This window comes from Adiantum capillus-veneris, chromosome 26, assembly GCF_014529385.1.
Source record: "Adiantum capillus-veneris isolate H3 chromosome 26, ASM1452938v2, whole genome shotgun sequence".
NCBI classification, from domain to species: Eukaryota; Viridiplantae; Streptophyta; class Polypodiopsida; order Polypodiales; family Pteridaceae; genus Adiantum; species Adiantum capillus-veneris.
This window is the reverse complement of record NC_140956.1, coordinates 114,290,512-114,317,955: the sequence shown is the minus strand read 5'-3', so window position 1 is coordinate 114,317,955 and position 27,444 is coordinate 114,290,512. Positions and strand designations below refer to the sequence as shown.

The window sequence follows — 27,444 nt, the reverse complement described above, 5'->3', positions numbered from 1 at the left end:
AAAATGTACCTTGATCCATGCACAACATGAAATGTTGACAAGGACATAAAAGCTTTGGCTAATGAATTTAAGTGTCAATATTTAACCTACCCTCGGATTGGAAATGTCAACTATTTTCCATGCCTTGGAGTAGCATGAAACAACAATAATAGCAAGACAAACCTCTTCTAAGTATTTACAGGGAACAAAGAAGATTACAGAGATCACAAAGCATATCATTCTGTACATGAGAAAGAAAAATCTGCAAGTTTAAGTATAAGCTTCGGAACAATTTGATATGATATGCAACATTGATAATCTAGCAAGTGGTATTTGACTCTAATTCTCGGACATAGAAGTTGTGATTGAACCACCTTACTAGGGGTTCACTTATTACATATGATGGCGTAGACCTGGTAAGAGCCCCTTGCATTTATTTAACGAGGTCTTGCTATCGGCCCTTTCTAAATATTGTGGGGCTATAGATGGCATGGCACCTTGCTATTGTAGACATATTATCATATAGAAGTAACTGCTGATAAGTCTAGACTCATAGGTTTGAGTCCACATATAAATATCAGCAAGATAGGAGTGGCCGGAACCCACATTCAAAAATTCGCTGCCCAGCCTTTCCTAGCTGAAGATCCACTAAACCTGCAGCCTTGAGAGCATAACTATACAATTAGTGAAGGAGGGAACTGCATTCAAAAATAGCAGTCATCCCTTCAAAGATTCACAAGATTTCTGCTTCCTCTTCTTCTTGTTCTTGATGGTTGCCGTACAAGTAACAAGGTGGTCATGCCTAGCTAGTTGTTATACTGCGGTAAACCAATTCCCTTCGGTTCTCTTTGATTAGATGAGCACGACCATTTGGGGTAACCTGCTCACCATCGACTATTTTGTACGGATAGAGATATGTTGTCCACCCCAAAAAGCTCCTCTGTAAATCCCGCGCCTTCGGTCTCTCCTTGGCATTGAAGACACTCCAAATGTCTGTTTACCAACAATCAAAAGGTTCATTCTTCACTTTAAAATTTATCTAAAACACTTAGCTGATACTGACCTCTGCGTCAATTTGGTGCTGTTTTGCCATGTCTGCCCCCTTAGGTCTATTCTGAATCCCACTTCCATCATCTGACAGACTCAAATCAAAAAAATCGTCGACAAAACGACCCTGCCAAAGTAAAGGGAATCAACTCTGATTAGCAAACTTGCAGCAACCATCTAAATCTGGTATGACAGGCATTATGTGAAGCTATAAGGGCTGTCCGAGACAGAAGGATAATTGGCACTCGCAACTATAGAGTCACTTTTTTTACTAAGAAATCCTTACTTTCCTAAAAACCTTTGGAGTACCTATCAAAAGAGAATGGACACCAATCCTGAAGGTCCAAGGAAATGAGGAAGATTGGTACCTAAGATTGACCTTATGTACAAGGGCCTTAACAACCCTTGAGCCCCCCCCCCCCCCCCCAAAAAAATACATCGAACCTTAACAAAGCTATTTTTTGGTTCTTAACCTCTTAGATGTCCCAATATATACGACACTATCAGATACAAAAATTCTCCACATATCATCTCTATATAAAAACAGTGTATATGACCACCAAAGGGTGGGAAATACAAAATGGAACCAAATACTATTATCTCAATTTCAATATAGCTTATTGGCACTTGGTCAAATGCCATGTAACCTATGAACGGAATACAACACTTCACTCAAAGAGTGAGTAACCTATGAATGGAAAACACCACTTCACATGAAGAGTGAAAGAGCCTTGAGCTTGTCTTGGAAGTCGACCCAACTGAAAGAGAGGGGTACGCCTTCCTCGGCATGCTCAAGATGCTCAGCCATCTGTGACTCTTGCCAAGCTTGATACCAAGTAATGGCATCACCTGCTAGGTACATGACAACAGTCAAAACTTTACTGTTACTTGTTTTCTTGACAGTCGCAAAGTAAGCATTGATGCAACCAAGAATGAATCAAAGAAGCATCCATCTTACCATCCTACTTACTAAACGTCAACTTCTCAGTGACTGGGTTGTTGGAATCTGCGTCTCTACTTGTGGTACCTGATGAATCGCCAAGCTCCTTGAGTGGGTCGAGCTTTGAGAAGAGTACATGTAGGACCAACTCCTGCATGCGTTGGTCTCTCTATGCCTCTCACTCTAACTCCATAGCCGCTCGCTTCTCTTCGGCCGCTGTGCGTTGAACCTTGCGTGCTTGCTCATGCTCACGCTCCATGGTTGCCCTTCTTTCTTCGATGGCGGCACGTTGCACCTCTTGTTGTAGCATCATCTCCATCATCGACTTGACCAAAGCCTCCATAGGATTTGGTTCAATCCATGGTGTAGATGGGGATGGGGAGGATCGGGGAACAATCCTCCTTGTGTAGAAACTTCTTCTCCAACTCCACTCTCATCACCTTCTCGCAAGGTATCCATTCCGCTTTGGGTGATGACCATGCACTGAGTTCTTGGGTACTTGGGGTTCTTGGGTTCTTGAGGTCTTGAGGTTCTTGGCTTGCAATCTGCGTTTAAGAAGGCTTTGCTCTTACCCAAGCTCAACTCCTTCCTGCGGGTGCACCCTTGGTGGCCTTGCGCTCACACCAAGGTTGCTTTTTCCCACCTCACATCGATTGGCCTGCCGCTAAGTGCAAGGTCTCCTCTCAATGAGTGGAAAAGAGGAGCGAGGGGAGGTTGGACACACCCTTCTTTCTTGGGTTACCTGCCACTCTTCAAAAACACAGATTAGGGATCAACCCGCCCAAGTGGTCTTGGGTTACATGCGACCACAACAAGCAAAAAAAAAAAACTTGTGATTCTTTCCTTGAGTGATGATACCGAACATTGCCAAAGAGCTCTGATATCAATGTAGTGTGCAACGGAAGTGAATGATGGTGTACGGCTCAAGATGAGTGATCGGTGGATGCTCAAGGTTCCTTTTACTGACGGGAAGGGAGAGCCTTCAATGACTTAATGAGAGAATGTGCAATGACGAAAACACGAGAGTGAAATGCAATGAGTGAGTGCAAGAGAATGCGAGAGAGAGAGAGAGAGAGAGAGAGAGAGAGAGAGAGTGAAACGAACGCGGAGAAGGATCTCCCGGCTACACAGACTGCCTACAGATACACGTCGGACGAACCACCCGACCATAGCCACCATCCGGCAGCTCCCCCGTGCTGGGGCCAGCATCCGAGGACGTAGGCATGCACCTGTAAGACCGAGCGTCCCATACCACCCGGCCTCACCTCGTCGAGGTGACCTCACGCACTCCTAGCCTCGCGGGCTAACCACTCGCACTCTGCCAGTGGGGGTCGATAACTGCAAATGAGGCCTTGGCCTCCCTTTTATAATAATGGCCGGCCACACTGGCCGTGTTCACACTACGTCCGCCCAGACACTGGACGCCCATCCCGACAGCATCTGGGCTAGATCCCCTCTCCTGTGAGCGGGACATAACATACTTCCCCCCTTAAGAACCATTGATGTCCTCATCAATGAAGTGGGGATACTGAGCCTTCAAAGCTCTAACAGGTTCCCAAGTAGCAAACCTTTCAGATTGACCCTTCCATTTAATTAAGTACTCGTCATAAGCCTTTTGACGTGAATGACGGGTACGATGATCTAAAACTGCTTCTGGTTCTCAAGGAATATACTCAATTTGCATATCTTGCCATACATTTTCCTCGATAGGCACAACAACGTCGGCTTCGCCCAATTTCACTTTAAGGCGACTGACATGAAACACTGGATGTACACTAACATCCGAAGGAAGAGCCAGTTTGTAGGCAACTTGGCCACTTTTCTTTGTGATCAAGAACGGACCACAATACCTAGTTGAAAGCTTATAATGCTTTCCTGTTTGCATAGTCTTGGAATCCTTGGGTATCTTCAGATAGACCCATTGTCCCACATCTAAAGTCCTTGGAGACCTCTTTTGATTAGCATAAGTAGTGACTCGATCACGAGCCGTTCTTATACTATCCTTAGCCAATTCGAGCATTTCTTGCATGACATATAGGAAATCACGCTTGGCGTTCCTTGACTTTCTCTAAGCCAATAGCAATCGGGGATTTAGGCTCGAATCCATACATCAGCATGAATGGGCTAAATCCAGTAGCAGAATGCTTGCTACTATTATAGGCAAACTCTAATTGTGGAAGATACCTTTCCCAGTCAGACTGCATATGAGAGACATAGGCTCTCAACATGTCCTCTAAGGTCTAATTCATCCTCTCAATTTGTCCGTTGGACTCAGGATGGTCAAAAGACGACATACTCAACTTCGTCTGAAGATGAGCAAACACATCTCGCCAAAATCGGCCAATGAACTTAGTATCTCGATCACTGACAATATCCTCTGGTAGACCATACAGCTTATAAAGTTGATCGACAAATAAAACAGCCAACTCATGGCTTTCTACTGTCGACTTCGTTGGTATAAATTTAGCCATTTTTGTGAGTCTATCGACCACAACCCAAATAGCGTCATTGCCCCGACTAGTATTTGGCAAACCAACGATGAAGTCCATGGAAATACTTTGCCACTTGGCATCTGGGATTTCCAATGGATGTAGCAGGCCAACTTTTCTAAGGCGCTCTGCCTTATTGACTTGACACTGAGCGCATCTCTCACATAGCTCTCTATGTAAGAGCGCATCCTTGGCTGATAGAAATATCGCTTGACCAAAGCCAAAGTTCTCTGGATGCCTGGGTGCCCAGCGCTATGAACATCGTGGCATTCGCACAAAATCCTTTGTCGAATCTCATCGATTTCCGATACGCAGACTTTACCATTTCTAAACAATAGTCCACCTCTAATGGAATATTGTCGCTGTCTCATCTCTCCAACACGACTCACTTGGGTCTCCGGACCACCCAAGCTTATATGCGAGTCATGCCCCGCTTCGACCTCGTTCCATATCTTGCCAAAATGGGCATCAGAACGACTCAGCCATAGACAAGGCATTGACCTCAGGAATCCTGTTGAGTGCATCGGAAACTCGAGTGCATCGGAAACTCGATTGCTGGATCCTTTTCTATAACAGATCTCAAAGTCAAACTCCTGCATAAGCTCAACCCATCTAGCCTTCCGGTCTCTGAGATCACCCTGATCAAAGACATAGCGCAAGGAATGATGATCTATCCATGCAACAAACGTAGAGCCATACAAGTAGTGCCGCCATTTCCTCACGGCGTGGACTACGGCGTAAAGCTCCTTTTCATACGTTGGATAACACATCTCAACGTCAGAAAGCTTCTTACTTTCAAACGCAACAGGACGTCCATCCTGGTAAAATGCCGCACCAATAGCATAATCACTAGCATCCGTTTCAACCACAAACGGTTTGCTAGGATCCACAATGTGTAATATTGGCGCAGTAGTCACCAAGTGCTTTAGTGTCCGAAAGCTCTCGTCGAGACGCTCATTCCAGACAACAGGGGGATTACCTTTACGACGAGGACCTTTAGTCTTCGGCCCTTTCACCCCTCCTTTTAAAAGTTGCGTAAGCGGAGCAGCAACTTTAGAGTAATCCTTGATAAACTTGCGAAAGAATCCAATAAAGCCTAAAAAGAACTTTACTTGGCGTACATTCTTCAGAATGAGCCAATTTCGCACTTTATCCAATTTTTCAGGGTCAACGCGAATTCCATCGCAAGTAATGATGTGACCCAAGTACAGAAGCTCTTTCTTAAAGAATTCACACTTAAAGACCTTAGCGTAGAGCTTCTCAGTTCTCAGTACTTCGAGAACAGCGCGTATATGCGCTAGGTGCTCAGGCAAACTTCGGCTGTAGATCAAGATATCATCGAGAAATACAACAACGAAGTTGCCTAAAAATGGTCTCAACAGATCATTCATCATCTGCTGAAACGTAGCTGGAGCATTGGTCAAACCAAAAGGCAAGACCAAAAACTCGTAGTAACCATAACGCGTATGGAAGCCTGTCTTAGGAATATCTTCCAGTTTGATCCGTATTTGATGATAGCCTGACCGCAGGTCTATCTTCGTAAAATAAAACGCTCCATGGAGCCGATCTATCAGATCGTCCATGCGCGGGAGCGGATACTTGTTCTTGACAGTGAGCTTATTCAACCCCTTGCGATCCACGCAGAAGTGCATAGTGTTATCCTTCTTTCCAGAAAGTAGCACTGGCCCTCCCCACGGGGATTTGCTAGGCCGAACAAAACCCCTGTCGAGATAATCCTTCAGCTGTCCTCGCTGAATCTCGTCCTCCTCGGTTTTACTAAACCGGTAGGGTTGCTTTGAGAAGGGCTGACTACCAGCCACCAACTCAATGCCATGATCTACTCCATGATCTACTCCTCTCGAAGGCGGCAAGCCAGGAGGTAGATCATCAGGAAAAACATCCTTGAAATCAGTCATGATTTCGCGGATAAGGTTGGATTCGTCGGAATCCCCAAGTTCAACAGAAGAACATGAAACATTTTTACGAAATTTAGTGATAGAAGTACCAAGCACTAATGAATCAAACCAAGCCGATGGTACACATTGATAAAAGTCAACATCAGAAGACTTTATTTCTTTATACATTTCCAAAGCAGTAATAACTGGTATTGCAAAACCATTATTTACAGTCTTCTGATTACAAAGCGACACAAATACATAAGGCATGTTCTGCTTAACAAAAACAAGAGAATTATGTACATAGTCTATATACAATGAGTCTTGTTTATCATAAAACCATGAAATTCCTAAAATAACATCTGCTCTATCCAAGCGCATGATGTGGAAATCTAGATTCTCTTTGTAATCAGCCAGCTCGAGCGACAAGTCTGGAACCATCCGATTCCATACATCCGTATCCACGCCACGAGCCATCTTCACGCGATACTCATGGTCAATGTCCCGCATCCGCAGGCTCAGTTTCTGCACCAATTTCACAAAATTGTGTGAGCTTCCATTATCAAGGAGTACGGTCACGTCGTGACCATTGATCTTCCCAGGGAAACGGAGAAGATCGTGCTTATCAAACACTTTGGTGCTAAAAGTACAGTTAGTGCATGGACTGTGCGCTAAATGATGGATTTCAACTTGAACAACATCAGAGTTACCTGAGACGGAGTTACCGGGGAACGCCATCCCATGGGCAGGGAACGCCGGAACGGCGTTCCGGGGGGGTTACATGGTCCGGAACGGCCAGACGTTCCGCAGGAACTTTTGGTACCGGAACGGCCCGGAACGGCTCAGAACGGTCCGGAACGGCTGGGAATGGGCAGATTTTCAGATTTTGGTGATTTGTCTTGTGAGCCTTCCCCTTGTTAAATGTCCCTTCCCCCACCCCTTACCTTCACTATGCACACGACACACGTTTGACACCCCTTGTTAAATGTCCCTTCTACACGACACACGTTTGTCATAGTAAGACTGAATGGTCTTCAAATCAAGTGTTTTGTGAGTGTTAAGAGTCAAAGGACTCTGATACTACTTCTATTCAATCACAAAGAGCTTGAAATTGCATTATTTGGGTGTTTTTATGCCTCCCGTTCCGCGCCGTTCCCGTTGCGGGCCCCTCCCCGTTCCCCCGTTCCGCGGGGGATCCCGTCGCCGTTCCCGTTCCGCGTTCCGGGTAACTATGACCTGAGATCTCGTGAATCTGAACCTAAGGACGACCTTGCGGTTTCTGTGTCTTCTTCTTCTTCTTGAGACAATCCTTGATTTGGTGACCCGTCTGGCCACATCTGAAGCAAGCCCCCTTCTTCATTGCATCAGCACAACTGAAGCATTTCTGGCTTTCTTCTTCTCCTGAGAAGATCTCAGCGGTGATTTGGACTTATGCTAAAATCGGAGTTGCTTCCTCGAAGCACCCTCACCGGATTGATGGTCTGCAGTTCTTTTCTTCTCATAATTCGCTCCATTTATCAAATGGAACGTCCTGGCCTTTGCCACTGCATCCTCGACATCAATCGGGGCTTTATCCTTAATTAAGGCCCAACGATAATCCTCATGCAATCCCAGCAGATACATGTGCGCAACGTGCGTAGAATCCACCTTGCAGAAGGTGAGCGCCTCTTTGAAAGCTGTCATATATTTATCAAAAGACAGAGTTTTCATCAAAAAACTCTACAGTTTGGCATAAGCTTTCAAAGGGTCCATTTTGGCGAAATCCCTCTTGAATTTCACACAAAAATCAGCCCATGTTGTAGGCTTCTCTGTCATGTCGCGCCACCAGGTAAGCGCTTTACTGCGCAGATAGAGACGAATCGTCTGAATCCTCCGTTCATCATGCTCCCCATGGAGATCAAAATATGTGGTCCACTGGTGCAGCCAGTTATTTACGGCCAATTCCGTACACTCCTTCTCTTCACCTGAGAAATTTGTAGTTTTGTACGGAATTGTGGCAGTCGGACCACCCTGCGAACGCCCAAAAGCAGCAATTTGCATCCGCAATTGCTGGAGATGGGTTTCCCCCTCGAAAATACGCGCAGTCGTCGGCTGAGCCATATTTTCGAGAGTAGAAAGTCGAGAACTGAGCCCCTGTACGACCCCTTCGAGAGAGGCCAAGCGAATGTTCGTCTGAACGTTCGCGTTTTCCAAAGCAGTAACACGCTGGTCGAAACTCTGGAAAGTAGTTGTAATCCATGTATAGAGAGCATGCGTGAATGGAATTTGGATGTTACCTGGCGCGTCGTCACGCTGCACATCTGAGCTGGACGAATCCATGGCGAAGTGCGTGAACAATTGGGATTTTCACGTGAAACCGAGCCTTTTCTGCACTTTTCGGTCGCGCAAAAGTGAAGTTCGAGGAGCTCCACGCGTTGGCGTGAGCGTCTAAAGACGAGCAGGTGATGGCGGGAGGAGCAGTAGAGAGAAGTAGAGAGCTGAAAAAGGAGTTTCTCTGCAGGAAAACTTAGTCTTTGTAAGTGACTTTTAATAATCAGCAGGTTTCATACTCTCTTAAAAAAATGTAAAATGTCCAGGCCAGGCCCTTCTTTTAAATAAGTCAAGTGCCTTTGGCCACTTAAATAAAAAAGTCCTTGGGGAGTTAATAAGGCCAGCGCAAGGAAATAAGATGCGTAGAAAAGAAATCTCCGAGGGAAGCAAAGCGTGCGATGCATGGAGAGAGGACTAGCGCGTGGCTGCTTGTGCCCAACACCCAAAAAAAAACGCCAGTTCAGAGCCAGTGTGAACCAGTGTGGAGTACTCATCCTCTCTCTCTTGTCAACACAACTCCCTGCTCTCCCCTGCAGATTGCACAAGCAAATCTCCCCCACTCCCCTGCAGATTGCGCAAGCAAAGAGAGAGGCAAGTCTCTCTCTCTCTCTCTCTCTCTCTCTCTCTCTCTCTCTCTCTCTCTCTCTCTCTCTCTCTCTCTCTCTCTCTCTCCATGCTTCGCACAGAGAACATTATAGAGAGAGTTTTAACTGTATGCTGAATTTTAAGCTAAAATCAGCGATTTAATATGAAATTCACTAATTTTTGTCAAAAATCAGTAAATTTAATGAAAAACTTGCACTTCCCAGCTTTTCCGCCCACTAAATTGCTGAAATTTATCAAAAATCAGCAACACACATTAAATTTCACCTACACCCACACTTATGAGAAGAAAAATGATTAATTAAATAACCATTTTATCAAAAATTGCATGAAGCAAAGACTATCCGACGCGAACCTATCCGTAGGTGTGCACACAGTCCCTCGTGCAGCCAAGCCGGCTCTAATACCATGAAACGAACGAGAAGAATGGATCTCCCGGCTACACAGACCGCCTACAGATACACGTCGAACGAACCACCCGACCATAGCCACCATCCGGCAGCTCCCCCATGCTGGAGCCAGCATCCGAGGACGTAGGCGTGCACCTGTAAGACCGAGCGTCCCATACCACCCGGCCTCACCTCCTTGAGGTGACCTCGCGCACTCCTAGCCTCGCGGGCTAACCACTGGCACTCTACCAGTGGGGGTCGATAACTGCAAATGAGGCCTTGACCTCCCTTTTATAATAATGGCCGGCCACACTGGCCGTGTTCACACTACGTCCACTCGGACACTGGACGCCCATCCCGACGTCATCTGGGCTAGATCCCCTCTCCTGTGAGCGGGACATAACACACACACACACACACACACACACACAGAAGACGACACCAGATGGGGTCCCAAACCCCCCTCCAAGGGCCCGCCCCCCTATTGCTAGAGAGGTATTTTCTTTAGATTGCACAAAGTCTGGTACAATGCTTCTAGATGCTGTGGTACTTGATGACAATGATGTCGACAACGACAATGCTGAAATCTGAAAACGCTAGATGCTCTGCTATACTCTGCAACTGTTGGCGGTTCTACTGCTGATCTGCAACCACCACTGTATGCAAAGCTGAGGATGCTTAAACGTTGGCTATCTGAGGCTCAATATGCAAAAACGCTGGCTGTCTCCTGGCTGAAACTGAGCGTAGTGCATCTGCTGCGACAGGGGATAACCGGCGAGGATCTGCAACGGGGCGGGTTTGTTTGGCGAGGGAAAAGGCTGATCTGAAAAACGCTGATCTTTCTGGCCCGAAAATGCTGATCTTCTAGGTCATGAGAAAACGCTGAAGAGGGGCTTCTTTGCTGCACGCTTCCTTGTGCACTTGAGCCCTCTTGTCCTCTGCTTCCATAGGTGCCTAGGCCTCCTTTTATAATTCCAGACTCCTAGGTCGAGCAGTGCTCCAATCAGCCCCCACGATTTTGGTTAATGCAAAAGTCACTTATTAAATTAATAAGTGCCAATAAGAGGTGGTTCCCAAGCGCGGTCGGAACTGATTCATGCACTGGAAAATGGGTGTTGGGTCGTGATGCTAATGATCTTGGGTTGTGCAATCAAAGGGTATGCAGGTACTCTTAAATAAATCGACATTCACGGCCTGCGCACAGGCTCACAAGGTTGCCAGAACACTTTCTAGGCTTCTAAAACCCTAGAAGTAGGAACAGCTTGTCCACGTACACATAGGGTTAGATGTGCACGTGACAAAGTCGATGAAGCATGTCCACATGGCACACACAGCCATGTGCACGTGACAGGCAATACCCATCTCGTCACATGAAACTTCACGCTATTTGGCAAGCCTTTCAAGACATGTGATCAATCAATTATCCAATGTCTTAAGTAAGCAAGGATAGTGCAATTCTTGCAACTGTGGGAAGCAGTATAGAGAGGATATTCCAAAGCACTCTACCCAAAGAGCTTCCAAGAATTTGGAGTTAGTTCATATGCACCTATGTAGCTCTCTATTTTGTGCTATCCATAGATTACCACAGAAAAGTCACTTAGGTGATTTTCTCCAACACGTGGATAAGGCTTTTGCAATCTTCAAGAATTGGCACACACTAATGGTGAAGGAAACTAGCAAGCAATTGTCGACTATTCGTGCGGAAAACAGTGGTGAGTTCACCTCCAATGCTTTTGTGGAGTATTGTATGGACAAAAGCTATCACAAAATTGATGGCGTGGGACACTAGCCCACGGACAACAACGATGTCGTGGCCATTATTACCTTACTATTGACGTGGCAGAGTGAATCTGGATTTGTTGTAGTCCTAGATTTCTGACAATAAGCTTGGTGGGACAAATATTTGTCATTGGTGGAGTTTGCTTACAACAACACTATTCCTATCTACGGGGAAGGCACCATTTGAGATCGTCGAGGGTGTCAGAAAAGTCCGCCTGTTCTGTGCATTACAGACAGGAAATTTGAAGCAAATCAATAGACAGGATCTGGCGATTGCTTTTGCCAAGGTGAAGAAGGCTTTGCAGAAGTCTCAAGCACAGTATAAGAAGGCAGCAGACAAGCATCGGCGCGACTTGCAGTTGAAGGAGAATGATTGGGTGCTACTTCAATTTGAAAAAACAGGCCTACGAAAGAGGAAGGGTAAGGGGAGGCTTTTCCCAAGGCTTAGTATGCGATACTATGGGCCTTTCAAGATTCAAGAAAAGATAAATGATATATTCTTCATACTAAAGTTGCCAGATACTTGGAGGATTCACATTGCTTTTCATGTGAGTCTTTTGAGACCTTTCAAGGGCGAGGTGCCATAGGATAGGGAGCTAGAGTAGCAACCAGAAGTAGAAGAAATAGAAGAGATTTTTATACTAGACGAGGTCCTAGCACACAAGGAAAGAAAAGTGAAAGGTAAGCTAGTCCCCCGATATTTGTCAAGTTCAAGAATTCCCTGGCTTTTGATGCAAAGTGGATGGAGGACCTAACAAATACTACTACATTATTAGAGCTATACCTTGAGGCCTTTGGTTTAGCTCTGACTATTCCAAAAGTACGCGTCAAATCAATGGGTTGAATCTCGTGTGGTGGATGCTGCACAAGAGGGGGCCACTCCACTCCTTTGACACAGATTGCCTAGAAGGAATAAAGTCAATTAATTTCTCTATGAGATAGGGGTGCTAATAGGCTGACAATACTTTGCAAAATGACTTTATGAAAAATGTACATTAAAAGTTTCAATTTCTAAAACGAACTTGTTACATGTACTCTCTCATCTGTGTTTGTTCGAGTATGTGTCTAAAAGATGAAATGTATGTAGCATTTTGTCTGCTCACCTGAGGGGTGATGTAAATATGATAGTAACGAGATTTAGTAAATCAAGACATCCGTGAAAAGGTCAGCGCGGTCTAGGTGTGATTGCTAAATAGGTTACAATGATCACGATTCATATCTAAGATCTTGACGGGGTGATTGTGATTAGGATTGTTCATTGACTTGTGTCTTTGTGCAAATGCATGTATAGTATGATGCATGCGTGCATAGAGTCGTCATCTGCTGAGCTATTTTCTATCCTTTGTCGTTTTTGCAGACGTAATCGAAGGCGGTTACTCTTCTTTTTTGGCGCGGGGGGGGGGGGGGGGGGGGGGGGGGGGGTCCATGGACAACTAGGATGATGTGGCAATTTTTACTGTACTGCCAATAAGGCAAATCTCCGCTGATCATGGCAAAATTTCCATTGATGACGTGACAGGCTTTACGGTAGATTTGGCCTGGTTTTTAACGAAGCTTTTGAAACTGTTGTTTTTAGCAGTGTGAGCTTTTTGGGGGCACCCAATTTAAGGGCCACTGCTTTTGGGACAGTGTCTATTTAAGAGTGCCTAGAGGAGCTCTCTCAAGATCAGTATATGGTTACACGACACAGAGTGAGCTCCTCCATTAGTTGTACTCTGTGATTATCAATACCAGAAGAAGTACCAAAATGGGTGTCAAACTTTGGTGCCCGTTGTCGGAATGTGTGCGGTCTAGCTGGGAAGGTGCAACCGGCCCGTAGGGCGGTAGACGTAGGCTTTCACCTGATTCTTTACTTTAGACTTTAGGACACAAAGGAACTTCACGAATAATCCTGTGACTGCAATTCAACACTTCAAAACAAACCACGGCTTGGCAGCTAGAGCACTATCAAGCAGACAATGACACCATGTTGGCCCAAGAGCCTGGCGCCCATTTCGGTATTTCTTTATACCTGAGAAAAACCTGTAAACTTCTACAAGCTGTCCCACTTTTATCGGGCTGAAATTTCTCTACTCCAACCCGATTTCGGCAACATAACCACAGTAGAAGTCTCCACGGAAAAAATCCCAAGCAAACATTGACTTTCCACGCACTTTAGAGCTCTTTACAAAACCTGGCGAGAAATTGCAACTCGCTGAATTCTCTGTTTTATGCTCCGATCCGTGTGCCGATCACTTTCTTGGGTAGCCCTCGAGCTCTCGCACTTGTAAGGTCATTTGCCCCTTGAATTAGACGAGATTCCTCACGGGAAATCTCTCTAAATTGTCCTGTACAAACACCCAATGCTTTACCGAGGCTCCTTGACAAATGAACGATCCGAACGCTTGCACCTAACCCTCACCAAGCTGTCCAAACCTGTCCATGGCTGTAATTGTAGGTTTTTGACCCAATTTCGCCAACATAACGGCGCAAATATCTGTGTAGGTCAAAAATACACGTCAAGGACACTTTCCTTTGCGGTTCTGAAGCTTTCCAGTGAGCTGCAAGTCAATTTCAGCATGCTGTAATTTTCCGTTTTGCCACTGTTAGGTGCCTATTGCCCTGTACACGCATTCTAAGGCCTTTCCGAGGTTCCCCTGGCAATTCCCTGCAGTTTAGGCGCGAAACCCTAAACCTGCAGAAAAACACAGCAGGTTGTAATTCTCAGTTTTGGACCGTTTCGAGCGGAGCAAGCACGCCTATGCATGTCTCAAGTGCTCCCGCACGCAATGGGACACTTCCCTTTCAAATCAAACAAGTTTTCAAACGAGAAAACTCTCCGTTTTCGCATTCCTTCGTAATGGAACTGTGCGTACTTGAAGGGGATTAGCAATTAGCTAATCCGGTTCTTGTACAGAAGGCTCTTGCCTTGGCAAACGCGCATAAAACCCCCAAAACTGTACATCGTCATCTGAGAAGCCCAACTAGAGGGGCATCACCATATGTGTAAAGGGGAGAGAAATGCGCGAGAGCAAATCGTCGCGCTGCATAGAGCAAGGGAGAAGGCAAGCTTTCCATTAAAGCCGTGATCACCTGCACCCATTACTCACACACATTGTAGCACCCCAATGACAAAATTCAGCCCCCTCTCTTGAAATGGGCGCCCCCTCTTGCTGATGCTTCTGGCAATTGCATCTAGAGCCACCATGTGTCCAATTTGCCTCTTTTGGGTTAATTTCCTAGTACTAACCAACTTATAAGTGTCGCGAGGGGCCTAAATGACTTTGAACTGCGCCTAGACACCCTTTTCCTACTTGGATTCCAGTGCCGATTTGGCCCCGACCAACTCGTGGTGACCTGCCCTTCCCGACTGCAGGTGAAACTCTCGGTCGTCGGCCGTTTCACACTGGCCATACAATGTCCGACCATTTGCAACTTGAAAAAGAGGGTCCAAAAATTTAAACAAAAATCATCGGAAAGACACCAACAACTGAAGTTAGCAATTGCCACGTCCTCGTGACAAAAGTGCAGAACCTCTGGCTGTGAGAGTCTATGATGAGAGTCACAAACACTTTAAGAAAAAGCGTTTATGGAAAATCACCAACCGTCTTTCTAAGGGTGACTGAAAATCTAAGAGCGTTCAAGACAGCAAAGTCACAAACCCTCTCCTCTATCGTGCTTGGAATCTGCTTGTTTTCGTAGTTGAGATCCAATTTCCCTCTTTCATGGTACCATGTAGCCTTGCCCCCAATTACATAGTCGTAACATCAAACAGTTGAAAGGAATACTCGAGCTTCCATCTTCATGGCGACCATTTTTTTATTTTGAAGAGATTTAAGAGCTTCTATATTGAAGCCCACACACCATTTTGATAAGGGGAAACCCTAATTCACTCCTTCACAAGCTCAAATACAAGATTGCGAAGAGGCGGGACTGCAACACACATAGATTGGGCAACCATGGAAGCTATTGCACAATCGAAGAAAATTGCAGGTTTTTTATTTTGTAAAAAGCAGCCCTCTCTCTCTTCCCCCACGGCATTCTCAGCTGATGTGTCAATTTTAAGGCCATTTTTCCACTTTGGAACAAAACTAGGCTAGCTCATTTTTGGCCCAAAAAATGCCATTTTTTAAGCAAAAAATCCCAAACAAAGTCAGAAAAATCCCTAATTTGTGGGATCACTCGCATAAGCATAAAAAGCATAGATAAGCATCATTTTTCATCAATATAACATTTTGGATCACTTTCCATGCAATTTTGCAACGGCGTTTGTTAGCTGTTATTTTTGGCAGGTTTTGCTCGCATCACTCTTTATAGGCGAGATGAGTGTGCCGGCATGAAACACTTGGAGTATGTGTAACAGACTTGGACACTCCAAGTCAAGAATCAATCGCGACAGCACCAAATAACAACTTCAAAACAATTCACGGATCACAATAGATTTGCACTGGCCCGGCGAAGTTCCGAGCCTAGAGATATTGGCCCCAAAGACTGGCGCCTCTTTCTTTATGTATTAATCAATCATCAAAGTACAAGAGAGCGGCTACTCTCAGACTCTGCGTCCAGATGCTCTGAGAAGTTAGCCCTAAACCACCAATTTAAATGTTACAAGGGATGCCCAAAAGCTTCAAAACAAAAGCAATCTCTCTCTTTCTCTCTCAAGAGAGAGCCAAATAATAAAAGCAAATCAGCACTCTCTCTCTCTCTCTCTCTCTCTCTCTCTCTCTCTCTCTCTCTCTCTCTCTCTCCATCCAATTCCTTGCATAGCCAAGAGGAGAAAAAGCAAGAAATCAACGTTGCTAGCTGGGCTTTTCCACTTCCGAAAAATCCGGAAATCCGTACACTGCTGCCACGTGGCAATAGCGCCAGCTTAGGGTTTTTCAGCCACTTAGGGTTTCAGCCAGCAGTTAGGGTTAGGGTTTCCAGAAATTAGGGTTTTTGGCAGAAATTAGGGTTTGCAAGATTTCTAGGGTTTCTAGCAGAAATTAGGGTTTCTGCTGTCGGTAGCCACGTCATCACTTTGTGACATACCCCCTCATGAAAGCATTGTAATCGACCGCGATTACGCCTACAAACCGACAAAAGCCATAAACCGTCTTAGCAAACACTGAGTGTTAGTACCTACGTACTAGGAACACACATCTAGCACATAAACCAAATCGACAGTCACATCACAGGACATCACTAGACATCACAGGACATTCAACATTCATCCGAATTTACACCATGATTTATCGGCAATGTAGCTAGCAATCGCATCTAGGTCCAATCAGGACCTCATCGATGTCCGATTGACTAACCCCTATTGCAACCATGTCTATTCGAGAATCGAGATCAATCAGACCAAAATGCTACAGTCATTTCGTCTATCAATTCCTGCACTCAAAAGAAGTCAAGAACAAATCAGTATCATTATCAAGAATTCCATTTCATAAAGTCATCCGGCAGAATACTGTCAGCTCTCAGTATCCCTGAAGCTCAAAGAGACATCAGTGACTTTAGTATCAAAATCAAGGCATCTGTTGACAAAGGAGTGGAGTAACTCCCCTCTTGTGCATCCCACTACACCAGATCTCCGGCCAAGCTGAATTCTGGGTTCCGTTTGGAGTAGAATATGCTAAACCAAAACATCGAGGTAAAGTTTCACAATCCGAGGAGTATCTGCTAGGTCCTCCTCCTCCATCCACTTGGCATCAAATGCAGGAAAGTTCTTGAACTTAACCAAGAATCGCCTTCGGACTTTACCTTTCTTCGTATCCCTATGTGCCAAAATCTGTTCAAGAACAAGGGTCTCCTCGTTTTCTTCCACTTCGGGTTGCTCATCAGGCTCCCCATCATCAGGCACATCACCCTTAAAAGGTTTCAAGAGACCCACATGGAATGCATTGTGAATCCTCCAAGTATCTTGCAGTTTCAATCGGAAGGAGACATCATTTATCTTTTCAATAATCTAGAAAGGTCCATAGTATCGCATACTAAGCTTTGGAAAAAGCCTCTCCTTTTCCTTTTTCTTTCTTAGGTGTGCCTTCTCAAAACGTAAGAGCACCCAATCATCCTCCTTCAATTTCAAGTCGCGACGATGGCGATCTGCTGCCTTTTTCTGTTGTTCTTGAGACTTCTGCAAAGTCTCGCGAACCTTGGCAAAAGCCATATCCAAATCTCGCGAATATTCATCCGCTTCAAATATTTAATCTTTCGTGCTCAGGAAGGATGGAACCTTCGTAGCACTTTCAACAATCTCAAAGGTCGTCTTCCCCGTCGAAGAGTGTATCGTGTTATTGTAGGCAAATTCCACCAAAGGTAAGTTCTTTTCTAATTGAGTCTTCTGATCCGAGATACAAGACTTCAATAAATCTAAAACCACTGAATTGGCAATCTCAGATTGCCCGTCAGTCTGCAAGTGGAACGATGATGAGAACTGCAACCGCGTGCCAATGTTCTCCCAAATTGCCTTCCAAAACAAACTCATAAATCGGGGGTCTCTGTCAGAGACAATCGTCTCAGACGTGCCATGTAATCGAAAAATCATCATGATCATTCTGTGTTCTCGGGAGATCAAAAATGAAATCCATTGCAATACTTTCCGAGGGGCGGGTGGGTATGGGTAAAGGCTATAACAATCCCTGTTTGACCTTCTGGCATACTGCACACAAACTCTTCCACATCCTTTTTGAGTCTCGGCCAAAAGAAGTATCTCGCTACCCCTTCATGGTGGTAGCAATGCCGCGGTGACCCGTAAAAGGTGGACAGTGGCATTCAATCATAACCTTTTCCCTCAACGGCTGTGTAACGCACAACATAGTCTTTCTCATCAGGTAGCCTTCCTGAATGGAGTATCCTGCTACTGTCTCCCCATCCCGTATCCGTGTGAAAATATCTGCAAAATCTGTATCTGTGGCATACTGATCGACCATATCCTCGAAGCTCCTATGATGTATCGCGGAAATAGCCAGAATTAACGGCTTCCGAGACAAAGCATCTGCCACCACATTTTTCTGTCCCTGCACATGGACAATCTGGAAGTGAAACTGTGACAAGATGTTCGCCCACCGCATCTGCTTTTCCGAAAGCTGCTTTTGTGACAAGAAATAGCGCAAACTCTGATGGTCTGTAAAGACAGTAAAATCCGCTTCGAGTAGGTAATGCCGCCACTGAGTAAGAGCATGGATCACCGCCAAAAGCTCTTTCTCATAAATCTGTGGTGTCATCTCCGGCCTAGAGAACAATCGGCTCTCGTAAGTAATGACATGGCCTTCTTGCATCAAGACCGCACCCAGACTACGACCACAAGCATCACAAAATACTTCAAATGACTTCTAAAAGTCCGGCAAAGTCAAATCTGGTCATGTAGTCAATTTCTCTTTCAATATACCTTCATAAGTTCTGAACTCACGAATTATAAGAGGGAATAAAGCACTCATAGAACTATAAAAGCAAGGGACACAGGAAAAGAAAAGAAAAACAAAAGCAAACAAACAAACTAACTAAATCACTTTGTTTGCTACGAAACAAAACTAAATAAAACAAAACATTATTAACTTAAAAATGTTTTTAGAAAAGGCATGTGTAAAATAAGTTGACGCAACTTACTTGGCTTAAAACAAGTACTCAACTTTAAGCCAAAAAGAATGAGACATCATCCTAGACATCAAACTTCACATGACAACTTCTAACAAAACACATTCTTAAGTCCTCAGGTAAGCTAAATACGAAATCGAAAAATGAATACTACTACAAACCTACGAAGAGCAAAGAACCAAACTTGACAATATGTGATCTCAACTTCGCTGCTTGTCCAAACAAGAAGAATAAGATTATCACCTTTATCATGCATAGATTGAACAACAGCTATGACATCCCTACTCACGTCGTCAGTGCCCAAGAGTAGGTGCAGGTTTCTATAGAGGTCATTCATGCTTTGAACGTACTCTACAAAACCAACGAGCTGAGTTTCTATCACCCTCCGGATGTCTGAAAGGCAGTCACCTCCGTGGATCCCCACGAGAAAGGGACTCCTTTCTGTATCAAGATATGCAAAGGGGAAGCAACCTCTATAAACCTTCGAATGAACCATCTGTAGTACGAACACAGTCCCAAGAAGCTTCCAACTTCATGGACATTCTTTAAATTGGGCCAATCACGGATAGTGTCTATCTTGGCCGGATCCATTTGCACTCCTGCTGCTGAGACAAAGTGTCCCAAAAAAAAAAGTATCTCTGAAGCATATGATCTCTGTGTTCTGCTTCATTCTTGGAGAAAACAATGATATCATCAAAGAAAGTGCCAACAAATAGCCTGTACTCTCGAAAAATCCTGTCCATCATCCGGCGAAATGTCGCAGGAGCATTGGTTAAGCCAAAAGGCATCACCAAAAACTCAAATAATCCAAAAAGTAGTCCGGAAGGCTGTCTTGTAGACGTCTCCCATCGCGATTCGGATTTGATGATATCCACTCTTCAGATCAATCCTACTAAAGCACGAGGATCCCTATAACCTGTCGAGTATATCATCGATCCTAGGAATCGGAAATCTATTCTTGATGGTGATTTTGTTGAGAGCTTCTATAATCGATGCACATTCTCCAAGATCCGTCTTTCTTCAAATCCAACAACAGTGGAGAGCAATACGGTGAAGTACTAGGTTGGACAAGACCCTTTTTCAAGAGGTCTTTTTTCACTTGGTTCATAATCTTTTCAGTCTGTACTTGGCTCACACGGTAAGGTGGCCGGTTCGGTGACGTGCTTCCAAGTATCATGTCAATGGTCTGATCTTCAGGCCCTCTAAAAAGCAATCGGCATGAGTGTGGAGAAAAATCTTGGCATTCTTTTGATCAGGTCAAAACATATTCAACCTTTATCTATCGTTCAGTTCTCTCCCAAAAGAATGAGTAAAGAAACTGAAGTTCATCAAGTACAATCTCTGAGCCCTTCATTTATCAAAGTCGCTTTCTCGGCCCGGTAGTCAACCACGGCGTAGTTCTTGTGGTACCAAGGAATCCTGAGTAGAACGTCACTCGCGTGCCCTGAACACCCCTATCATTGCAAACGAAGTTTGCCAATGCTCGGTGTAATGGCAACATCCCATCCGCGTGCTAGTCGAACTACCTCTGCATGTGGCGTCAGTCTGTCGGGCGTAATTCCAAATCGAGCCACCAATTCCAAGTGAAAAGAAGTTGGCCTTGGCTCCTTCAAAAGAGCTTCCTGATCCTTCACTTTGCCCCAAAAGCGGCAAAGTTTGTACTTTCATTCATTAGATTCGGTGCAGGTCCCACGCCATGTGGTACTAGTTCTGCTTTTCTATCTACCTTTTCTGCCACGTTCCTCAGCTGCTCTCGAACTCTCAGGCATGTCGTCGCCTTCATCATTCTGTTCTTTTTGTGCCTTTTTAGGGCACTTCGCGGAGATATGTCCATGTTCCCCGCATCCAAAGCACCTCCCCTCTCTGATGAAGCGAGCTCTCTCCTCAGGAGTAAGCTTGGGTCGTGCATTCTTTTTCTCTGAATTGCCCTTTTTTTTTTCTACTTTCATTCCCAGAAGTCTGTTCGGCTCGTTGTGTCATGGCCTCATCTGTGGGGTAGGTCATATTGCCAGAGTGAATGGCAAAGCCCCGCTTCTCGGATCTCTGTAGGTAGACCCAAGGTGAACCCCTCAATCTGTTCTCTAAACGAGATCTTCTTGAATGAAGAGGCGGGTAGAAAAGAGTTCCAGAATCTTTCACAGTAAGCATTGATTGTATCTTTCTTGGTCATCCGAAGATGGTTCCAAGCAGCTCGTACATCTCGTTCATATTCTTGCGTCAACCAAGAAGAAATAAAAAGCTTCTTAAATTTCAGCCATTTAACTGGCGCAATCTTGTTTAAAAGAAGCGTGGACCACCAAGTACGAGCATTCCCCTTAAAGTAAGAGACAGCTCTCCGAATTTTGGAGTGCTCTGAATAGCGTCCTCTCGCGAAAGCGATGTCAAACTGTTGTATAAAAGACAGCCTTCGAAGCATCTGAGTATCTTGAAAAAGTATCAAACTTGATCGAGTGGCCACCTTCCTTAAACTCTCGGACTTTCTTGCTTTTATCTTCGAGAAAGTCATACTGGTTGGCTTTGTAAAAATTCTTCTTGTTCGCATAAAAGTTTCCGTCATCAGAATCTAGCTGTCTGTAGACGAGTCCTCAGTAGAACTGTCAATCTCTGGGCGAGATTTAGCCTTCTTTGCCTCTTTCTTGCCCTTTCCGAAGCTTTGTTTCTTGCTTCGCTTTTTACCTTTTTTTGTCTTCTTCGCTCGAATCTGAAGAGCTAGAAGAATTGTCAGAAGAAGAAGAAGAAGAAGAAGAACTGGGTACTCCTTCAAATTGAACACGCTTCTTCTGTTTCTTTTCCTTGTCAAATGTCGACTGATGACCCAAATATCCCGGGAAGTCACTGCTTTTTGCCGTGCTTTTCGGCTTTCTTTTGCGCGTCAAAAAGCTAAGCAATCCGTGCATCAACCACCTCTTGTAATTCCTTCTCTGAATACTGTTTGTGATCAGAAAGTTTCTTGAGAGCGGGTTTCAAGGTGCTGTAGTGGTTTTTTGCCATTGCGCATGCACTTCCTAAAAAGAAGTCTCGCTCATATATTTTGCCAATTTTGGATCCTTCGCAAAACTGAGCATCATCTTTGTTGCATCGCCGATCAATTGACGACGCTTCATCTCTCTTTGCTCCGCCTAAGCAGGCCGAGGCGGACCATACTCTCTGCCAGAATCTTCGTTGTGATCCCTGCCCGCATCTCCAGATGCAGAGGGAGTCGACTGATCCTTGCGTGAAGCCATAGGTGCCGCAGAAAAAAAAATTGGAGATCCGATTTCCCATAGAAGAGAAATCGGTCGTGCTCTTGTACCACTGTATCAGACTTGGACACTCCAAGTCAAGAATCAATCGCGACAGCACCAAATAGCCACTTCAAAACAATTCACAGATCACAATAGATTTGCACTGGCCCAGCAGAGTTCCGAGCCTAGAGATATTGGCCCCCAAGACTGGCGCCCCTTTCGGTATTTCTTTATGTATTAATCAATCATCAAAGTACAAGAGAGCGGCTAGAGTTTCACTCTCAGACTCTGCGTCCAGATGCTCTGAGAAGTTAGCCTAAACCACCAATTTAAATGTTACAAGGGATGCCCAAAAGCAGAGCCCCAAAAGCTTCAAAATAAAAGCAATCTCTCTCTCTCTCTCTCTCTCTCTCTCTCTCTCTCTCTCTCTCTCTCTCTCTCTCTCTCTCTCCAATTCCTTGTGTAGCCAAGAGGAGAAAAAGCGAGAAATCAACGTCGCTAGCTGGGCTTTTCCACTTCCAAAAATCCCGGAAATCCGTACACTGCTGCCACGTGGCAATAGCGTCAGCTTTTAGGGTTTTTTAGCCACTTAGGGTTTCAGCCAGCAGTTAGGGTTAGGGTTTCCAGAAATTAGGGTTTCTGCAAAATTAGGGTTTTTGGCAAAAATTAGGTTTTGCAAGATTTTTAGGGTTTTTGGTAGAAATTAGGGTTTCTGTTGTCGGTAGCCACGTCATCACTTTGTGACAGTATGTACACCATAAAACCAAAATAGGCATCTTATCAAGTGGAAAAGCACACAAATGCGCCACATCCAAGGCCACAAACCCCCGGATAGGTATGTACATGATAGTGACCGCAGTAGTCGCTTCAACATATATCACAATATATATATGATTGCTTTTATTTGCATGCATCGAGAAGTGTCAAAAGTGAGGTGAATGTTTTTATTTCACACTATGTACGTGCCACGGCACGACATCCACCCCCTCTGAACCTGCACATCCTTCGGTATGTGCCACAACAACATTTATTAAGCATCAAAACTCATGGTCAAACGCCACATCTTCACTCTCATCCTCAATTTTCATATAGTTAGACCCATCATCTTCTTCATTAGATTGTGCATCAAATGGATCAACATCCCCTCTTCTTTTAAACAATTTAATTCTTTTTCCTGCAATGGGAATTTTTATTTATGTCCCATCTAGCTCACGCACGGTGTAAGTTGCATTTCCATGCACATCATGTTTGACAACATAAGGGCCAAACCATCTTTTTGCAAGCTTCCTTATTGTAGAGTGTTGGTTTCAAGGCTACTATCATACACCAACACCCAATCACCTTCTTCAATGTCTTTTGGTCTGAGAATATGCCTCTTGTCAAATCTGTCGTTGTTTTTCAACCTTGCATTCTTTAGTCGAGCTTTTGCAAGCTCAATGTCTTCAGGCCTTCTTTCCAATTTCCAATTTCTCTACTCATTTCATCTTCCCATGGCAATACATTTCATGTAAGAACTACATCTTCAATTGGCATCACAGGTTTTTGACCATACATCAATTCAACAGGCATATAGCTAGTGACTGAACTATGTGTCGTACGGTCAGCCCACAATGCAAATGGCAGTAATCTTGGCCACTCTCCAAGCTTACCTTCACAAGACTTAGCTAAACCTTTGATTATTGGAGGATGCCCTCTTTCACTTTTGCCATTTCCCTCTGGGTTATAAGCACAAGTTAGAGCTAGTTTGATGCCCATCCTAGAGAAGAATTCCCTTGCTCCATCATCATCCAATTCTCCTCTATCTGGAGTTATCTTTCCCACACAACCATAGCGATAGATCACATCTTCAAGAATAAATTTACATACAACTTGTGTATTCTTTGTCCTCAATGCACGCCCTTCAACTTGATTGGACAAATCTTCTCTTGCAAGCACTAAATACCTCATTTGCCAAAGTCCCAAAGGCATTGTGACCAAGTCCACAACCCATTTGTAATGCATGTCCAATGGATAAGTAGGTTGTAGTCCATCACAATACCGTACATTTGAATACATTTGGCATGTCACACAAGACTCCACAAACTCAGCCACAACCTTATACATCCCTTTCCACCAATATCTTTCTTTTACCTTGGCAAATGTTGCCCATACACCTCGACGTCCTGCCCATAAGCTTTCATGGAACTCCTTGATGATTTGTTGTTGAGTAACCTTATCGCATACTACCCGTAATGGTGTTCCAACTCTTTGTTTAGTATGCTTCCATAAGTAGCCATCCCTCAAGAAGTATCCATATGCTTTTCTTCTTATCCTCTTGAATTCCTGCTCAGTCCAATCATCCTGCTTCTGCAAAGTACTTAAGTAGTGACCTATCAATGAGCCATTCACCCTCATATAGCTCCTCTGAAAAGGACCCAAGTGAAGACACAAAACATGCATGATTATTCTTTGCATGAGCAATAGTGTAAAACTTTGTACCTACATCATCTCCCTCAATAATTGTTAGGTGCAGCGGAATAAATGTTGTATTTTCTCAAGATTAGTGATCTTTATTGCTCAAGGTTCCTTTTAGTTCTTTAGGGAAAGAGAGAGCTTTCCGTCTTGTAGAGTGTTGTGGTCACGAACAAAGTGAGTGGATATTGTGCGTGCAAGTGAATGAGACTGAGAGAAGGAGAGAGAAGAGATACGACACCCGAGAGGTTGTAAAACCCTCCTCCGAAGGCCCCACTCTCGTCGGCGAGAGTGGTCTACTTTGATTGCACATAGGTGTACTATGCAATGGACTGATGCAATTGGGACTATGCCGATGACGACGACGACGACGACGATGGCTAAAATCTGAGATCTTCTAATCGCTGAATTTCGGGACTGTTTCGGTGGCTGAAAATGGCTGTTTGGCTGCGTTTTCTTGGCTGAAAAATGAGGTTTCTTAGGGCTGAAAACTGATGGTCTTTACGGGCTAAATCTGCTACACTTTAGGTGAATAATGCCGGTCTTAATTTTCTGCTGAAATCCAAAAACGCTAGGGGCTGAAATTGGTCCTTCTGTCGCCGGGGTTCTGCAAAGGCAAAAACGCTAGGCTGATCTGCTGTGTCGTGATGACGCCGGGGCTGATCTGCTGTGCACAAATCGCCAAGGCTGATCTGATGCAAAAACGCTAGGTCTTCTGTGGAGAAAACGCCAGAGTAGTCACGGGGTTGGTCTTGCCGAGAAGTTGCCTGTTGAGCAAGGTGCTCCTGCTGCCTCTTCTGCTAGAAAGTGCTAACTTGGGTTTGCTTATATATTAACTTAGCAAAATTGCCCTACCTACTTTTGTTGGAAAGTCACTTAAAAATAATAAGTGAAAATACCAATAAATAGGAAAATAGGCTAACTGCACTGGAAAATTCCCCTAACTGATGCTAATGGATTCTGATGGGAATTCCGATGATCATGCTGTGTGCAATCGGAGGATATGCATCTATGCTAAGTGACTGGGCATGCACGGTCTACGAATAGACTCACAAAAGTGCCAGATCACTGCTAATCTAACTTGATCGGACTGACTGAACCCTGCTGTGGTGTAGCTTGTCCACGAACACATAGGGTTGGGATGTGTCACGTGATATCCCCTCCTTTTCAAAGCAAGGTACTGGTACCGAACTGTATGGCGTCGAGGGAGATCGCCAACAGCATCCGGAATCCTGGAAGGGACTCTTCGCCGGCCCACTCTAATGTGTGGGTCGTGCGGTACTTGAACTTCATAAAGATCTGCAACGCTTGCTTCTTTGGGCCGCGCCGAAAGCGACACAAAGTCTTCTGAATCTCCTTTCTTGCTTCAACTTCGTCTAGAGTTGTGCTTCTTGCGTCTTCAAGAATCTCCATGGCTGAAAATTCCTGAAACCATCTCCAACACAAAACCATGAACATACCCATTCCATGTAAAGTGAAGGAAAAAAATCTTGTCTTCTCTAAAGACTATGTATGCAATGTAGACGAACATAGAGACGGAATGACAACCCATTCATCAAACACATGCAAACAATGAGATCGAATCTGTTCTGTTTGATCGAAATCAATCAACTGTGGCAAATCACAATGGAAATGCCCATGCTTGGTGCTCATACTATCATGTGCTCTTTCGGAAACTGTGTCATGCCAAGGAAGAGACATGGAATGTGACTTTCTGACATACAAAATTTTCAAGTTTTCATGCACAATCCACATACATTCGTGCTCATCCATGAGAGAAACGTGCTCAACATACAAAATGTCATGCCTAGGAAAAGGGATCACATAACGATGCTAACTAAAATACAGGAAACCTTCCCGAATGAAACACTCGAACAATGCGTGCGTATCAATCATGCGAACACATAATACTTCCTGTGATGGTTCTTTGGACCAAGGCTCGAGAGCCAAGATCGCTTCTTCGGGATCTATCGAATCTTCTTGTGGGGGTTCTTTGGACCTCAACTCGAAAGCCAAAATCGGTTCTGCGTGATTGATCGACTCTACAACGAGGTTAGCTTCACTAGGAAAAGCATTCACTAACACATCATCTTTGTGAACAATCACATCATCTTCATGCAATTCATTATGCTCGTGAGAAATCACATCTTGATCATGCAAATCATCATGCTTGTGCGAAATCACATCTTGATCATGCAAATCATCATGCTTGTCATTGTCATCCAAATCATTATGCAAATCATCGACATCCAAATCATCATGCTTATCCTCGTCATTCAAATCATCATGCAAGTCATTATCATTCAATTCATCATGCTTCTCATCACGCAATTCCTGTGTGTCATGCTGTGGAGAAGAAGCGACTGAGAGAGTCTCCTTTTTCCGATTATGTTGCATCTGTGCCTGAGCTTGAGAAAAGAGTCGCAATAACTCTTGCATTTGTGCTTTGTTCTCGCGATAAAATTCTGCTTCTATGGCTGCCCTTCTTTCTTGGTACTCACGCTCGATGGCTGCCATATCTTCTTCGTAGGCTTTTCTTTCTGCTTCTCGTTCTTGGTCCAACTCCTCCATAGGAGTTAGTGCAATCTTTGTCGTAGATGGGGAAGGGTCGGAAAAACCTCCTGGTGGGGAAAATTCTTCTTCGCCTCTCTCATGCTCATCACTTCCAAGCGAAGTATCCAATCCGCTCTGAGTGATGATCATTCTGCAATCGTGGGTTCTTGTTAGTTCTTGTGTTCTTAAGTCCACGAGGAACTTGGGTTCTTGCGGGTCTTGGGTGCT

General features: G+C 44.6%; 1 protein-coding gene across 2 annotated transcripts in view; it reads right to left on the bottom strand.

Moving 5' to 3' along the window:
• Window positions 1-229: 229 nt before the first annotated feature.
• Window positions 230-27,444, bottom strand: part of LOC147424023 (uncharacterized) — a 74,232-nt gene continuing 47,017 nt past the window's right edge. For both annotated transcript variants that reach the window (XM_086501642.1, XM_086501643.1), the window contains 2 exons: window positions 1,043-1,153; window positions 230-972 (listed from right to left, as the gene is read on the bottom strand). In XM_086501642.1, coding sequence (XP_086357768.1) covers window positions 874-972; window positions 1,043-1,153 — 210 coding nt within the window. In that variant the 3' untranslated portion in view covers window positions 230-873. The remainder of the gene's footprint in view (window positions 973-1,042; window positions 1,154-27,444) is intronic.